Raw genomic sequence first — 18,012 nt, 5'->3', positions numbered from 1 at the left:
ATGATGTACCAAGGTTTTGCTTAACATGTCTTAGGAAATGTAAAAAGATGAAGATCAATGAGACGATACATAAATTACAACGCTATTCTGACAGTGGTTCTAACCGTACTAACTTAGAATAAACTGCAAGGAAGCTCCTGAGTCCTAATAATCTTCAGCACCATATTACACTAACGGAGGGAGGAGGAGGAACATCACTATTGTGGTACAGGCAGGTGCACCATAGATCGATGCATACAGAAGGGTCCTCCAAGTGTATTACAGAGGATTTGGTATATTCTCCACCTCTCTCTGCAAGTCAAAGATTTGGTATCGCATATGGTTGACATAATCTTGGATATGCTGCAGATTAGGAGAATCGACGTATCTCGTGTATTAGCAGTAGTCAAGGTTGTCGTCGGAGGCATGTAGAAATGTGAATGTCACAATGCATAATTTTTTCAAAAAATGATACGGACAGTCATGATGATATAGTTCTCACCCTACCAAGAGGACATCGGAAGAATCGACGCCCCCATGAATGCTCTCATCGTACATCTAAACGACGTAGTTTTAGCCATAGGAGCACTTGGGCCACGACTCATTCGGGTGCTCATAAACCCTTATGTGACTTAGAGGATGAAAATCATTCCTATCCTGCAAAGGGAAGTTGTAGATATGTTCATCGTACTCAGTTGGACCAAAATAATCCTCCTATCTCATCGTTGACTACCCCCCCCCCCCCTCCTTCTTGCTCGCCCGCCCCCTCCCACCCCTAGTCTCCATTAATTCATTGTGACTTTAGTTTTCAGATAGATGAACCTTTTATAGATACGTTGTAGCAATATACATCCTTTTACCGTGACATAATATTATTGTCAAATTTGTATTACCTGCACACATCTAACCGTCGTAATAAAATTAACAGCTTATATTAGAAATGTTCACATTAATAAATATGTACTCTATTTTCAGACCTAGTCTTTTCAAATCTAGCCTATTCAGAATTAACCTTCTTATCAGTAGCCTTTTCAGACTAACATTTTTTAGATCTAGCCTTTTTAGAAGTAGTTTTTTCAGATATAGCCTTTTTAGATGTAGACTTTTTAGATGTAGACTTTTTAGAAGTAACATTTTCAGAAGTACCCTTTTTAGAAGTATCCTTTTCAGTTGATATGACCACACCTTACTGCATAATCAACTACTTTCCCAGGACCGATTTCCATGGATTTAATCTATACACCAGCATGAATTCATTGTATAAATAGATGATCTCCTGACCACATATAGAACCAAAACTACTAGCCTTGACCTCCACAACTCCAACAAAAAAATAGCATCATATCCTTTTCCCAAAAAATACTTACCGGATACTACGCCTGATGGGATCGAAGTGCCCATGTGCTGGTGTGAAGACCTTTGAAGGGTCATGAAGTCCTCCAAGTTCTCCTACACCTATAGAAGGAGGTTCTTCATGTGCTACAACTACGAGTACGATCTAACCTAAGGAAGCACCAATGTTAGCTCCCGTCATCAGATAATAATTTCTGACCAAACTACTTCAAAAACAATTAAGATTTACCATTTAATATTTTAATCTTCATTGTAGTCACCGCCACCACTATGTGACTTCTTACAGTGACTGGATATTGAATAGTCGGAAGCGAATGTGTTCTTCCTTCACACTCATCACCACGCCATTTGGAGATGCTTCCATGAGATGAAAGTCGACGAGAGGAGGGAGGCTATGTGCAAGTGTATTCAGGAGGAGTAACAGAAGATGAGGGAGGAGTATAACCATATGATGGTGGAGGCCTGTGAGGCGGAGAGGGAGAGGAAGTGCGAGAGGGCACGTTAGGCACTTGAGGTATGACCGGAAGCGACGAGGAAGAGAAAGTATTAACGTTGCACTCCGTAGACCAGATGTTGTAATCATGTTATTTACAGTCCCTAAAACATGTTAGGCTTGACGCGGTACTTTTTAGGTTAGAATGATTGTGTACCGTATGCCACCGTATATGTCGCAGTTCCTATTAAAACCATCGTGTTCAACTTCCACTTTCGTCAAATTCAAGTATCCAAAATATCACATAAATATCTAATGGCACTGAACAAATCCACAACAAAAAATTGCAGCGCATATACGCCTATTCTACCACAAATAAAATTAAATTCGGTTACAGAAAGGTCTTGTTCGGTGGAAGGGCGACACAAGCATATCATTGCAATTTTTAATGTCTGACCAGCAGGGTCCACAAGGTGTCATCCGTGGCGAGACCTTGCTCTCGTCCGATGAATGAGCGACGGTAGCCTGTTGTTGTAATTTTTTGAAACGGTTATATAATTTTACAAATATTGAAATATGTATGTATATATAAATATATATTTTTCTGTATATGCATTCGTCGAAACAATCCGTGGAACGGCCCAGCATTCACATCAGACAAAAGGCCTTGTGGCCGGCCGCGTTCCAAAACGTCACGAACTCGAGGCTTCTTTCTACTCCATTTGGGCTCCAGGCACCTTTTCGATGCATCTTAACACTAGTGTTTACATGATCCAAAAAAAACACACGATAATGTTTAAATGTACAAAAATTTATCTCAAAAATGTACACAAATATGAACAAAGACAAATTCCCCTGCACCACCTTAGCCAAACTCCGATTCAGACACGTTGCAGCATAATTAAATTACCTGGGCCGTATAAGAAGTCTTTGTCCAACCATTTCTCAGTTTCGCGATGCTACCTTTAGGCGTAAATTGGATCTCACGACCGCTAGATTGTCTTTGAGATACGTGTGCGCCACACGTTGGTGACTTAATTTTGATCTAATTTGTTCGGAAAATGAGACGCATCCGGTCAAATTTTAGAAATATTAACCATAAATATACACAAAAATATTAAGTGTTGTCACATGGAAGCAATATTAATACATTTGTAATTCAAAATACTTTCAAATAAATGTATTTTCAATAAAAATAATTAAAAAATTAATAGTAAAAAACATGCACCGAAAACTATATCGATGTGCTAAAGGATGAGTACAAAAGAAAATAACAGAGCTTTTATAAACTATATCCCGCGGATATACAATTAGCAAATAATCGAACAGAATCCGGTTATTGGAGTTTGGAAGTCCATGGATACGGATGGGTGATCTCATAACACTTCTCGTAATCAACCTGTTCTGTTCCCTTATCATCTGCAATTATATTTCTTTCATTTCATTTTTTTTCTGATTTACCGATCATTCCTATGTTTCTAATTTTTTTTATTTCTAGCGGCTTTTTTTAAAAAAAAATTGTGAAGAAAAAGAGAAAATTTTAAATAGAAGAAATGTAAGAGAATCTATTTATAAAGAGAATCATAAAAAAATACTAGTACAATACCCGTGTTTTACAACGGATTCTAAATATGACACCCCTACATCACAATAGTTTCTAAATCTTGCACACAATATTGTTTTACTTTCTACACACTAAAGACAAAACATGATGCTACAAATATAGTCTATACCCGTGTGTTACAACAAATCCTAAATATATCATCCCTACATTACAATGCTTCCTAAATCTTGCACACAATATTGTTTTACTTCCTATAAAGAAAACAAAACATGATACCTCGTTTTATGGTGAGTTCTAAATAAATTACTATAGCAAAACTCATTTAATCTAATAAATTACTCATTTAATCTAATAAATTGCAGTCAAGTGATATAATTTAAATTAGAAACCATACGACTGCACCAATAAACAACTTATTTAATCTAATAAATTACTATAACAAAACTAACCATTGCAGCTTCATTAAAATATTTCAAGAAGATATAAGACCTAATTTAAGTTACACAAAAACCATAGTGGTCTAGAAAGAAAAATTAACCATTGCATCTTCATTAAAACATTTCAAGAAGATATATGACCTAAATTTATTTACACAAAAATCATGGCATCAATGAGAGTCTAGAAGAGAAAGTTACTTAGTGGTTTCTAGCAGTAAATAAACATTTCATTCATGAACCAAGCTAAATTCGCCCCTGGTCTGAAGTAGTTACGGTTCAGTTTTCACTAAATGGAGAACCTGCTGGACAATGACTCTTAGCCCTGAAGAATGGTGACCATGCTAATCACTGTTGGCAACTTCAAATCTGAAGCCAAACTACCTGCTTATGAAGCTACAAATGTAGTCTATACAAGCACAACAGAATCAAGTCAAGACTGGTGATACCCGATGTTTGTAAAGGGCAGGAAAGTTTGTATCAAACAAAAGGTAGGAAAAGCTAACAAGTAATCTGATCAGGTTCAGACAAGAGAAGGTTTGGTTGGATGTTTCTCATGCATTCTGTTCCAGAATTGGAGGTCACTGGCAAGGAATGATTAGTAGCTGCATTTAGATGTATAAGCGTCAAGAGCATAGTAGTACAAAAAGTGTTTGATGAGACAATGTGTTGCATCATGGTAGCAAAAATAGTCACTCAAAACAAAGTTGGGGTTTTGTCCTGCAATGACTGAGAGCAATCTTGTCACTCTCAGTACTCAAAGCTCGCATGAAGATAACGGGAGCCCTCATGGCAAGCAACCAGATTATGATAGAATCAGCATAGAACTCTCTGATACCGGGACATCCATCTGCCCCTCGAAGAGCGCTTGCTTCATACCAGCCGTGATTGACGAAGGGCTCTTACCATGTCATCTTAGTCTCCCTCTTGCGTCGTGCTCAATGGATGTCGAGAGAAGCCCAATCTTTAATGCAAATGGGAGCTCTAAAGACCACGATCAAGGGAGAGAGAACCCACCGGAGGCATCCACAGCCACCATGGAAAAGGATGACAGCTAGAGCACGGTGTCACACACACGGCGGAGGTCGCGGCCCTCCAGCATCGAGGATGGATTCCCTAAGGCGTCGTATCTGCCACCCGCAGACGCGCATCACCATCTCATGGGACAGCAGCATGGCGGCGTCCCAACGGAAGAGCTCCTCCCTGTCGTCCTCCTTTACGCCTCACCCGTCGGCGAGCTCGTCCCACCTATGCCCGCTCCTCCGGGGAGGAGGGACAGGGGCCGACTGGTAGTATGACGCCGCGGGAGGCATCTCGGGGTCCATGGGCCTGGGCACCGCCGGGATGACGCGCACGGCGGAAGGTGGGGACCTTGAAGGCGACATGGACGACGACGAAGCTGCGGCCGCTGTCGCACCGATGGACGCCTTGCGGCAAAGCAGAGTCCCGGTGGCTACGCTGCCCTCTCCACCGCGAGCAAGGATTGGGGCAGGAGTCGAGAAATGATGGTGGATGTGGGAGCGGCGAGCGGTGGGGTGGGGCGTGCGGCGAGCGGAGAGTGTTTCTGATTTTGTGGCCGCTCGCAACCGTCGGTTTTCAGCGGTTTTTTCGATTTTATTAGGCCGTGGGAGGGAAGGACGGTTGTGGCTGGGGCGTGACAGGTTGGGGCCGACGGCCTTTCTGGTTTAGTTTGGGCCCGACGTCGCATGAAGACGGGGGCTTCTGCTCGGGACGCTATACGCACGACGAAAGTCGTGGTTTAAAGGAGTAGAGATTAGAGCGCTAAAAAGACGAGGATACTTTCATAAAGAGAAAAGAACTCGCGAAAGAACCGTTAGAGGTGGTTTGGAACCACGTAGAAACCCCCAGTCCCCGCCACGGCAACACTTATCATCTCTCTCTCTCGCTCGCTCTCCCCACGATCGGTGGCCATGGCGGTGGGCGGCGGGGAGTGCCACGCGACGCTGGCGGTGGGCGCGGACGGCCAGATGGACGCGGCCGCGATGGAGCGGTTCGCCGCCGCCGCGGGGCTCCCGGGGCGGGGCCTCTCCTACACCGTCGTCTCCATCCTCGGGCCGCAGGGCAGCGGTGAGACGCCGGCCTCTCCTTCCTCCCTGCAGAGTCGTCGTAGTCCTGCAGAGCACAGGGTGCTGCTGCACGCGCCGCTCTGTTTCTCTTAGAGAAACGAAACGAAGGCAACCCCCCAATTTTTTTTTTCCTGATGAAATTTTCGCATGGCACGGCGTGGCTTTTCGTTTTTGGTAACGTATGGTGGTCGATGAGGAATCGAGCATGACGGAAGCAAATCTTGGCAATTTGGATTCTGCTCCACCTAGCGTATGATGTGTATAGCATACGTATGTGAATTATGATTGTCCCCCCCCCCCCCCCCCCCGCGTGATTGCTGAATTTTGTTGAGTATGATTATGTCATGTACTAGCAAATTTTGCTTAGGCAGTTGGATTCAGGGACCTCTTCTGATGGCTGCTGCTTTGTTCCTCGGCCAGGGAAAAGCACCTTGCTCAACCATCTCTTCGGCACAGACTTCAGGGAAATGGATGCCTTGAAAGGAAGGTAAACATCGCAGATGCTGAAACTGTGTGGCATGACACATTTTCGACTTGAACAGCGGCATCTGTTTTGTTCCGGCCTGTGGAATTCGGTATGAGATATTCTGCTCTTTTTTTTGGTATGATACCAGGAACCAGACCACCAAGGGCATTTGGATTGCCAAGGCTGTTGGCATCGAGCCGTTCACTGTAGTGCTGGATCTGGAGGGGACGGACGGGAGGGAAAGAGGGCAGGTGAAACTTCTACTTGCAGACATGTTCTCCACTTAAATATTCCTGAACAGAGTTATTCTTTCCTGTCGTGCCATTTTTCCGTGCGCAAACTAGTTTGATGGACTGTCTCCTCCTCGCTCTAGAGTCTAGAGCATTTTGTTGTGTTCCTTACTTCCTTGTACCTTACCTGCTGATGGATGTCCAAATTAGAAGCAGCTGCTGTCCTATGTACTATTGCATTTAACCTGTCAAGAAGAAAATGGCTGTGTTTGGTAGTACTGTGCTTGATTCACATGCGACATTAGCGCCCTTATTAACTTTCCTGTAAGGATCTTCAGTACTGTTACGCTGTGAATCATGATTCAGAGAAGATTCCATGTGTTCATGTGGATCGTTAATGCGTTTAGTTGCTTTGAGCTACATGTCCCTTCGCCACTTCAGTAACTAGTTACCATCCTGTGATGTCTAAATACGAGCGACTCATTTGAGCATCTATTGTTATCAATGTAATTAACAAAACATTATTTTGAATTAATCACAATTGCTATCTATCTACACATCTTCGACATTTTTGAGCTGGAGTTTCTTCGCTGAGGTCATGCTCTTTATCTTGTATTTTCAGTTTGCGACTGATTATGAGTGTTAATATTCTAAAGATACACATCCCAACATTGATACTATATTTTACTATTATGTTTATTCTTTCAGGATGATACTACTTTTGAAAAGCAGAGTGCTCTTTTTGCTCTTGCAGTTTCAGATATTGTTATGATAAATCTGTGAGTTGTTATTTTTATGTATTACTGCTTTAATTGTAGATATTGACTGTGATGAGCAAAGAGATGTCTAACGTTTTCCAACCCCGTTTTCTGTTTTGGTGTGTTGTATGTTCTGCAGGTGGTGCCATGACATAGGACGAGATCATGCTGCTAACAGGCCTCTTTTAAAAACAGTATTTCAGGTGATCTCTCTATGCCAATGAGGCACTGTACTTATTTTGGTCCATTATGTGTTTCCGTTATCTTATCATTGTTGTTTTTCTTAAGGTGTTGACGCGTTTATTCAGCCCTCGCAAAACAACTCTGCTACTAGTTATTCGTGACAAAACAAAGGTTTTTACAGTTCCAGAGAAGATCACACAAATTTGCTCTTTTATTTCTGCAGTCTGGTATTTTCAGCTGGTTTACCTTTTCTCGTGCTCTGTTCTTTGCAGACTCCACTAGAGTATCTAAGGCAAGCTCTGAAGGAGGATATCCAGAAGGTGCCGCTGTTTTATTATCTGCTTACCAGCTTTCCTCTGTCATATTGCCATTCTCATTATTTATTATATTTTTGTACCAGATATGGGACTCTGTTCAGAAACCAGAAGTCTACAAGGAAGCAGCGCTCAGTGAATTCTTCAATGTCGGTGCTCCAATTTTCTGAAAGTGAGACTTTCATGTGTCAACTGACTTATATTTTCTGCAATATAAAGGTGGAGGTCACTGCTCTGTCGAGTTATGAAGAGAAAGAGGAACTATTTAAGGAGCAGGTAGATTGAAAGTACTTAATATTTTTCCTCTTCAGTGTAGCTTCTCTACTGTCTGCAATTACATTTTTTTTATGGAATTCTTGTCGGTGTAATGAAAACTACAAGCTTAGATTTATAAAATCTGATTTTACTTTAATGATAGAAAAAACCTTCTAGTGTAATATTTTTTTTCTTCTTTATTGCAGGTTGGACAACTTAGGCAGAGGTTTTATCACTCAATTGCTCCAGGCGGTCTTGCTGCCGATAGAAGAGGTGTGGTACCTGCTTCAGGTTTCTGTCTTAGTGCACTGCAGATTTGGAAAGTAATACGAGAAAATAAGGACCTGAACCTTCCTGCTCACAAGGTTATTACACCATTCTTTACCATTGATGCTACAAAACTCAACAGTTATTATTACTTGCTGAGCATGTCATCAAATTAATTTTTAGCATTATCATAGTTACATTTTTGTCTTTTGTACATTTCCTAGGTCATGGTTGCTACTGTTCGATGTGAAGAGGCTGCAAATGAAAAGCTCAAACATTTTATGTCTGATAAGGTGACATTATTCTTATGTTGTTGTTTGGCATCTTTTTGTTTCATTGGCTGAATAGGATTTGATTATTTCGTTCCCAGGGTTGGTTGGAGCTAGAAGCAGCTGTAAAATCTGGTCCAGTACCTAGCTTCGGCACGAAGCTCAGTGCCATTCTCGATTTTTATCTATCAGAGTGAGTGATTGTCTAATTCTCCTTGTGACTTCTTTTTGAAAGTTTAGATAAACACAGTGGTTGTCATGAACCACAGTGCTTCTATTCTCATTAACATATACCAGAATTGCTAGCTTCAACAGCCTGCCGTAGTTCCTTTATCTTTGAAAAAAAAAAACTCCTTGAATACTTATGTCATGTGTATTCATTCTCTTGAGACATAATGTCTTGCATGTTTATCCATTTAATTTTCTCCCTAATTTTGAGTTTTTGTTGCTGTCATTTCTCTTGTGGACTGTTTATATGGAAACTAAGTTGGAATCCGACAAATAAATGAATCTAAGTATTGGTTTCCTTATATCGCCCTTGGCATTCTTTTTTCCTTTGCTGCGCATGCTGTTTGCTTGTGCATACTGCTAGTAGGACAAGGTGCTCTATCCTCTTGAATCAATTTGAACTACAAACAGAAAATGCAAATTCTCAAAACATTTAGAAGAGAATGTTTGATATCTAGGTGACTGAATATATTTTTGTGTACTGTATGCCACAAAATAAAATGCAGAGATCTCCTGAGTTATTGTGATTAGTGTGCGTGTGTGTGAACAATAATTGTACCACATTTTTTGTGCAGGTATGACATGGAAACCATGTACTTTGATGAAGGTGTAAGAACTGCTAAGCGCCAACATTTAGAATCTTCAATGCTAAATGTGAGCAACTCATTTCCAGATGACTAATTTCACTTCTGATTTGGATAAGCTGACGATGTCTGCTTATGAGGAAGACCATAGTCAGGCCTGGTGACTACCGTCTATTTTGCTTAAGAATCAGTGATTTGTGATGTTTTAATTCGTTTGTTTTGAGTATATGTTCCAACCACATGCATTGTTTTGTAAACATCTCAGTCATTTTTAGTAGGTAGATCTTTATTGTGCCCTGCTAAGTTCGTATGCACTTAATTTTGCTATTTTTGAGAAAGGATAACTTCTTAGAAAGTTAACGTACAGTTTCATTCTTCCTTGTAGCTGGCCACTTGATCTCATGGTATCTTGCAAATCTTCGGTTTTTGCAGCACACATATCCCGCTCTCGAGACACTGATAGAACACCTGCATCTTGTGGTCCTCAACAAATTCAAAAGTGATCTGGAACAATCATTAAGGAGCAGATATGGATTTGCAGCATCAGTTCGTCAGTGTGCTCAGGCTTTAATGGCAGAATTCGATGCTGAACTGAGAGGTATGTGAACAACTGCCACTAGATATCTTGGGAAGAAAATGTTTAACCATCTAGTCAAACAACATATGCCTTCACTACACCACAACACACCTTTAGTAACACTCAATCTGTCGCCAAAAAAGCCATAGCCGAGAGACATTCAGTTCATGGAGGCCTACAATTAGTGTCAGGTAGTATAAAAATTACTGCATTCTGATTCTGGGTGTGCTCTCTAATTCAACAAGATGCTACAGAACCAATTCATCAATCAGCAAAGCTCAAACAACATCCTATGGTATCATTTTTCACAAATCTGAGTTACCGTACTTAAATAAAATCAACATGCATGTTCAACTAAGGATTACAGCAAAATAAACGGTTCTTTTTACTCTGAAACCTTACTACGGCATAATTTCTTACAAATTTATTTTATAGATTTTTATTCTTTAAAAATCTTTAAAATAAATTGCAAACAACACTACACAAAAGGTGGTATCATCAATACCACCACAATGTCTCCTGATTCAGCAAATGACTACAGCAAAATAAGCTTTCTTTTTACCCTAAAACCTAACAACTCTACTCTGTTTCCATCTCCCCCAGCAAGAGCATCACAGAAAATAAATCAAGAATGCCACTAATCACCTGCTGTGCTCTCCTTACAAAAATTACACAAAAAATCTCTAGCATATCCACCACGCACAAGAGGGGGGGGGGGCGGTGAGGGGATGAACAAACAGACATTTTGCAAGTTATTTAGAGGAGGTGCGACCAGGGAGGTGCCTTGCTCCCTTCCTCGTGTGTTGATATTTTCTGAGGTGGTGCTACTTCTCTGAACCGGCGTCGATGGGAGCTCCGGGAACCAAATTCAAGGAAGGAGATCGAGAGAAGGCAGTGGTGCTGGCGCAGCTTGGCTTGAGATCTTGGGGCAGCGGCGGTGCTGGGTATGGGGCGGCGGTGGATGGATTTTCGGGGCAGGAGGGCGCAGGTGGTGTGAGGGATTGGGGACAGCGGTGGAGGAATCGGGGCGGCGGGGTGCTTCTGCGTGAGGGATTAGGGGCAGGTGGGGTAAGGAATGGGGGCGGCGGTGGTCGGTGGAGAAATGGGGACGGCGGGGTGCTGCTGTGTGGTGGATTGGGGGCGGCGGTGGAGGAACCACAGCAGCGGTCGAAGAAACAGGGCGGCGCTCTTGTTACGGCACTGTAAAAGCTTTGCTGTCGAATACTTGCCTGCACCATTCTTTCCATATGTTCCAGACGACATAAGTGACAGTCTGGACCCTGTCCATGAAGTTTGTCGCAGCAGCCGGGCTGATCATTTTTGTCCACCATGGTTTGAGTTTTGTAGCTGCTCCAGTTTGACCTAGTTCCTGATTGCACGCTTCAGACTAGACCAAGCTTTTGTTTGCTGAGCTTCTAATTGTAAGGTCATTTCTAATAGATATTTTAAAAATTCATCCCTATAACACTATTACAATATCATATAGTATTATTACAGTATTTCTATTTTTTCATCTCCAACAGCTATCTTATTTCTTAACTTCCATTACTCTCCTTCTCCTCTCGGACCCGCAGTCATACGCACGCCACAGTGATGCAGATCGTCCAACTTGGCAGCAAATTTGCTTCCGCCCGGTGCTACAGTGTCACAGTCGCAACATTGTAGCATCGGATACGGTATCCTTTGGAGGGCGATGCAGCACTGGCCGAGCGGCAAAACTGGCGCACAGTAGATGTCGATTCCAAAAGCCGGCTCTGTTGAAGATACCCTAAATACCAGTATGGCAATCCTAATGCTTGCTCCTGGTTCCTGGAATCTTTTATCATCTTGTGAGTGTTTCTAAAAAGTATGATGCATATGATGGTCCATCTGATACTAAAAAAGTAGCTTCTGTACTAACTAAACTGAATCGGTGAATCCTCAATAGATGTAAATTGTCTCCTTTTGATAGAGATATTTTTCTCAATACTCATTATTGGGATCTTATATGTTTGCAAGTCTCATAGTTGTCGTGGTGTTGGTATATCCGACGCCATATCAACGTGGTAGTTTTCTGGCTCTCGCCGCGTCGCGAGCCGCCATGCCCGCATCATCCGCCGTCTCCTCTGCGCTGTCCACCCGCGACCTAGCGAGATCTGCCGCTGCCTGGACCTCCGCTCTCTGCTCGCTGCCGCCTGGCCCTCTGCCCACCTCCTCCCGTTTGGACTCCTCCGCCTCGTTGTCTCCTATCCGCCCCCGCTGCTAATCCGGCTGCTCGCCCGTCGCCTACCCCCGTGTGGCCCTCCGCCCAAGAGTAAGTGTCGAACTCCTCTGCGAATACTAGTAGCAGCACGCCAGCATAGTAAGTATATGCTATAGGCTATATTACTACTTAGAAGTGCTGAAGCACAAGCACTAAGGGCCCCTTTGGATAGATTTTTTTCTAGCTTTTTCTATAAAAAGCCATAAGCTATCCAAAGGGTTGGCTTTTGACTGGCTGAGAAATTGACTGTGACTGAAATGAATAGTCTGAGAAGCAGGTTGAGATAAGCTTTTCTGGCTTTCTGTGTGTTGAAAAGCTGAAAGTTTATTATAAAAGTCAACAATCAAAATTCAACAGCCACAACCGTTCTCAGGTAGAGCTTTTTTCCCAGAAGCTCTAAAGCCACAGCCTATCTAAACGGATCCTAATACTCCTCTGTGCTGCTATAGGCAATTGGATTGGGAAACAAATGCTATATAGCTCATGGTAGGTAACAATACCATGTTTCAATTGGCTTGGTATTGGAGCAATTGGATATTTGGATTGCTTCACTAGCTCATGGTAGGTGTAGGTAACAGTACCATGTTTGATGTTTCACTAGCACAGTAGTCAGTAGCTATAGGCAATTGGATTGGTAATGAGTCAATTAGCAAGCTCATGGTAGGTAACCTTTGTTAGAAATATCAATTTGGTCCCTATGAACAATATATAGAGTACAGAAGGAGTACAGGATAAAGACTTTATCAACTGTAAGTAATGGATAAGGACTATATTTCTAACAACCTTTTATAGCAGCCAATTAGCAAGCACAATAGCCAATTAGCAAACACACTGGGCACTTTTGATTCCCTAAAATTCTAGACTATCACTTTTGAGCTACATTTACATTATCATTTGCCAATATAATTTCCTACTATCCTATACTATGATGTGTGTATTCGCTACACCGATGTGTATATAGCGTTGTCACGCCGCGCGCCATAGGCGCTGTAAAATTGTGAATTATGGCCAGTCTACTCACTGATGTCTAGTTCTTGTTCTTTGTTCTTAGCAGATGCAACAGTTAATCATGTGGAGTGGGATGCTTCAAATGCTAGGAACAAACTGGAACATCATATACAAGCTCATGTAGCATCTATTAGGAACACAAAGTTGGCTGAACTAAAAGCTAATTATGAGGTTACTTTCCCACTCACCACACAGTAAACGTCCAGAGACGTCAGCACGTCCTGTGATCCTTCATTTTACAAGTTCTAAACGTCATTATTATTCTCAGAACATCATCATTATCTTTTGACTTTTTTGCCATTGATATTGCAGAAGAAGCTGTCAGATGCACTTGCTAGGCCTATACAATCAATACTGGAAACTGGCGAGAGAGACTCATGGGAATCTATTAGGAGACTATATAGGCGTGAGACTGAAAATGCTGCTCTTGCATTCTCAGCTTCCCTTTCTGAGTTTGAGCTAGACCAGACAACTTCCAATAAGATGGTCTCAGACTTGAAGGAACATGCAAGAAGTGTAGTGGAAATGAAAGCTAGAGAAGCAGCTGGAAATGTTCTGATGCATATGAAAGAAAGGTAGAATTTACTTCCTTTGTTCTTTCAAAAGGAAAAAAATAGTATAAGGGAAATGTAGCTTAGTTTTCAGACCATGCTATCATGAGTATTCATCTCTTTCTACCTATATAATTGGATTGTCTGTAGGTTTTCCACTGTGTTGAACCGCGATGCGGATTCGATGCCAAGGACATGGACAGCAGATGAAGACATCCGTGCAATCACTAGAGAAGCACGTTTAGCGGTATTGGTACTTGACATATTTTCAGTTGATCAGTAATGCATCATTTCTAGGGTACCTGTCCCGATTTATGATGTTTATCCATAAGAAGCATAATTTTGATATCATGCTCCACTACAGGCTTTAAGACTTCTGTCCGTAATGGCAGCTATACGGTTGGATGATAAACCAGACAAAATAGATCGAGCTCTGATTACTGCTCTTTTAGAAGGGGGACCCCTTTCCCAGAAGAGGACTGTCGAATTTACTTACGATCCATTTGCTTTAAGCACGTGGGAAGAGGTTCTGCTGCCTACACTACACTTGGATCATTATGGTTTAGGACCAACTACAGTGAGAAATAGCTTGGAACGTTTTTGTGTTTGTACAGGTGTCACCAAAGGATACGCTGATTACACCAGTGCAGTGTAAATCCATCTGGAGGCAATTCAATGCAGAGACAGAATATGCTGTTGCACAAGCAATATCTATGAAGGTATATATATATATTTTGTGTCATTGACTTCTCAGTTGCTCATCCTGTTGAGGTCAGTGCTTGCATAACTATGATCTATTTCATAGTTATACTCGGATAATCAAATTATGGAACTGAGTTTCTTGTTTTCTTATCAGAAACTTCTGAACACTAATTTCAGATTACCTCGGCGCTTATTTTTCAGTTTAATGTACTCGTTTTGATGGATTATATGTATCACGTGCATTTTGTTGAATTGTGTTTATGATATTTTTATCCGAATACAGTTGCATCATGCTGATAAAATTCTCCCAATCTGAATATCTCCCGCCAGGAAGCACATAGGCGTAGCAAGAACTGGTTGCCACCCGCATGGACTATTCTGCTTCTTGCAATGCTAGGTTTCAATGAGTTTATGTTCCTTCTTAGGTAATCATGTCACCAAAATAATTTATTCATTTACTCATTTTTCCATTTTTATCTAAGCGAGACTATGGGACGACAAGCCATCGAGACTTGAGACTGCAGGTTTCATGGATCACATATGTAACCAGGGTAATCATTTTCTTTTGCTGATGAACAGGAACCCTTTATACCTTCTAGGGCTCTTTGTTGCCTCCATACTATGCTACGCCGTATGGTTGCAATATGATATCAGTGCTTATTTTCGTCATGGCACGGTAAGACTATACATATCCCTTTCTGCAGAAATTACATCTCATAGTTCCTTTAATTAATCTAAAGCATGTTGCTGCTTCCAGAATTCCATGTCTTTTCCATCATACATACAGAATATATATTCTTATGTTTCTGTCCAATGCATTTTAGCGGAACTGAACCATGCTACTCATAGTTTCCTGTTCACCTGAAAAGGAGTTTTCTGCCATTGCAGTTGTCTGCTCTCCTCACTATTTTATCAAGACTGTTATCTACCATCATGGACATCGTGACTGCTATCGTCAACATGAGCCACAGCCAGAAGCATTCCCGGCACCCGTCTCGCCGCTCCCCACCGCTCCATACTCAAAGCTTCAGGAACCAGACGCAGGGACAGGCTCAAGTGCAGTACATGTCTCTTGGCTCGCCATCATCGTCCTCCTCTTCCGTGGACTCAAACAGTGGTGATGAATCTTGAAGCTTTGTAAAGCATCCCTATGGAAGCAGCTGCAGTGACCGTGCTTAACCTTCAGGGGATACCAGTTGACGAAAAAAGGAAACCTTTGTGATGTGCCTTGACTTCGATGTGTGAATGAACTGTAAGATGTAAGCATAGCCTTCAGCAGAGTTGATGGTAGCAGACTAGCAGTGCAATAGGTGGTTCCTGTGCAGTCCAAGCCAACTTGAACACTTAACAAGATAGCCAAGAGAGACTAAGATAGATATATATATATATATATATATTTTACATACAAATGATGCTATGTATATTCCTACTTACAGCCCAAAGACATGTTGATAACTATATACTATGTGGTACCTTATTAGTAGAGCAACACCTGTTTAATGTGCCTTTCCTGAATGGCTTGTTTGTGCAGCTGCTATTGCTTGCTGCCAATGAATAACGTCATATGCTCAGCCTGTTGCAAGACTAGGTTGAGGCAAATCTGCAATCGTGTGAAACTACACACAACCGGAAGCAAATACGCAACCAGAACGAGAAGCAAACATGATTTTTATTCCTACGTCTCTACGTACAACCGGAAGCAAATATACATGCGAAGACAAGTATGCATCCTCTGAGATGCAGCTACCGCTCTTTATTCCTACGTCTCTACGTACAGCAAGACGTATACACGCCCGTATATACGTGGGTATATACGCACCAGCGGTAGTCGGTCAAGGTCCATGGACGTGCGCCCTTTATTAGTCTCGTTGCGCCACGCCATGCACGTCACACCACCTCGAGGATGGCTCCGGCCACCGTCTCCCAGCCGTGGAGGCGCTCGTCGCCCTCGCGCCCGCGGCCGCCGTAGTTGTCCTCGTCGGCGTCGCGGCTGCCGCCCACCTGGAGCTGGAGGCCGTAGCTCATGCACTGTTGCACGCACTGCTCTTTCCTATTCTGGTCGACCCAGTGTTGGCACTTCATCTCGCAGAAAGCGCGGCTTGGGTGATGATGTTCCCGGCTCTTGCACTCATTCACACACTGCTGCCTCCTCTGCGGGTCGACCCAGTGTTGGCACTTGAGATCGCACATATCGTTGCCGCAGTTGTCTTCGTCGGCGCCGTCGCGGCTGCCGCCCACCTGGAGCTGGAGGCCGTAGCTCATGCACTGTTGCACGCACTGCTCTTTCCTATTCTGGTCGACCCAGTGCTGGCACTTCATCTCGCAGAAAGCGCGGCTTGGGTGATGATGTTCCCGGCTCTTGCACTCATCCACGCACTGCTGCTTCCTCTGCGGGTCGTGGTGGTGTTGGCACTTGATATCGCACATATCGTTGCCGTAGTTGTCCTCGCCGGCGTTGCGGCTGCCGCCCACCTGGAGCTGGAGGCCGTAGCTCATGCACTGTTGCACGCACTGCTCTTTCCTATTCTGGTCGACCCAGTGCTGGCACTTCATCTCGCAGAAAGCACGGCTTGGGTGGTGATGTTCCCGGCTCTTGCACTCATCCACGCACTGCTGCTTCCTCTGCGGGTCGTGATGGTGTTGGCATTTGATATCGCACATGTCGTTGCCGTAGTTGTCCTCGTCGGCGTCACGGCTGCCACCGCCGCCCTCGTGTTGCTGCCCGACCTCCACCGTGGTGGCTCCATCCTCCTCCGCGCCGGCCGCCGTTGCCGCCACGGCCAGCAGCACCGCGGCAAGCAGGAGGAGCCACCAAACCCCACCCCGACCCTTCCGCCCGAACCCCATTAATTAATTGCTGGACACACGATCGAAGAACACCACTGGTGATCGATCGCAGAGGGGACTGAGGACGAGAGATGGATGGCCATGGAGGCGCGGGATTTATACACGCGCGGGGAAGTGGATCCACGCGGTGCACGCCATGCGGTAATCGCCGGAGAGAAATTTTATGAGACCGGATCTTTGTAGAGATCCGTGCAGCGTTTTGACATGTGCGCCTGCCGTGCGATCTCTGGACCGGCGATTAAGGCGAGAAATTTTTTATGAGGCCGCGCGCGTAAGATCGCAGTGAGACTCTCATCCGTGTCGTACATGTTTAACGAAGAGGAAATGGTGGACAGGTGGAGTGTGAGGTGCACAGCACATTGCTGCTGCGGCGCGGGGTCTCCGCTCTCCACTGACGACTGATCAAGCACATGCATGCCAGACGCTGAGAGCCTGAGACACCCATGAATTATTCGCGGTCTCTCTGTCGAGACGTCGTACGGTTTGAACACATGTCGAGTTATTTGCGGTCTCTCTGACAGGATTTGCGCGTGATTCGCGTGTTATATAAATAAGGTATCTACTCTAGGCTCAACTCACGGGTTTGTTTTCAGCTCACCGGTGGTAGCGTGGTGTTTGCCGGATATCTAATGTTTGTAATCGGCTCTGGTGCGGAGCGGGCAGGTGTGGGTCAGAGATGGG

At 43.5% G+C, this 18,012-nt stretch overlaps 2 protein-coding genes across 3 annotated transcripts; one reads left to right on the top strand and one right to left on the bottom strand.

The window, feature by feature from the left end:
- Positions 1–5,585: 5,585 nt before the first annotated feature.
- LOC133886663 (protein ROOT HAIR DEFECTIVE 3 homolog 2-like) lies at positions 5,586–15,963 on the top strand. 2 transcript variants are annotated; one of them, XM_062326433.1, is made up of 22 exons: positions 5,586–5,851; positions 6,271–6,337; positions 6,465–6,567; positions 7,255–7,325; positions 7,444–7,507; positions 7,593–7,658; positions 7,760–7,807; positions 7,888–7,950; positions 8,021–8,077; positions 8,263–8,421; positions 8,548–8,616; positions 8,694–8,785; positions 9,396–9,474; positions 9,837–10,002; positions 13,275–13,402; positions 13,544–13,806; positions 13,933–14,029; positions 14,147–14,308; positions 14,397–14,501; positions 14,815–14,909; positions 15,064–15,160; positions 15,373–15,963. In XM_062326433.1, exons 1-22 carry the CDS (start codon positions 5,695–5,697, stop codon positions 15,613–15,615), a joined length of 2,451 nt encoding a protein of 816 aa, XP_062182417.1. In that variant the 5' UTR covers positions 5,586–5,694; the 3' UTR covers positions 15,616–15,963. The 2 variants fall into 2 exon arrangements, with proteins under 2 accessions (XP_062182417.1, XP_062182418.1); XM_062326434.1 differs by having other exon boundaries at positions 5,587–5,851; positions 13,278–13,402.
- A 173-nt stretch (positions 15,964–16,136) lies between these two features.
- On the bottom strand, positions 16,137–17,409 carry LOC133886664 (antimicrobial peptides-like). Its single transcript, XM_062326435.1, has one exon. It carries the CDS (start codon positions 17,329–17,331, stop codon positions 16,372–16,374), a length of 960 nt encoding a protein of 319 aa, XP_062182419.1. The 5' UTR covers positions 17,332–17,409; the 3' UTR covers positions 16,137–16,371.
- Between the last annotated feature and the right edge of the window lie 603 nt (positions 17,410–18,012).

This window comes from Phragmites australis, chromosome 12 (genome assembly GCF_958298935.1).
Source record: "Phragmites australis chromosome 12, lpPhrAust1.1, whole genome shotgun sequence".
Taxonomy (NCBI): domain Eukaryota; kingdom Viridiplantae; phylum Streptophyta; class Magnoliopsida; order Poales; family Poaceae; genus Phragmites; species Phragmites australis.
This window is presented reverse-complemented; position numbering and strand designations above follow the sequence as displayed.

Coding starts and splice junctions, on each gene's coding strand:
- LOC133886663 (XM_062326433.1), top strand. CDS start 5,695: ATGGCGGTGGGCGGCGGGGAGTGCCACGCGACGCTGGCGGTGGGCGCG. Junction 7,808..7,887: donor TGAAGGAGGATATCCAGAAG/GTGCCGCTGTTT, acceptor TTTTTGTACCAG/ATATGGGACTCTGTTCAGAA. Junction 14,309..14,396: donor CTTTAAGCACGTGGGAAGAG/GTTCTGCTGCCT, acceptor GTGTTTGTACAG/GTGTCACCAAAGGATACGCT.
- LOC133886664 (XM_062326435.1), bottom strand. CDS start 17,331: ATGGGGTTCGGGCGGAAGGGTCGGGGTGGGGTTTGGTGGCTCCTCCTG.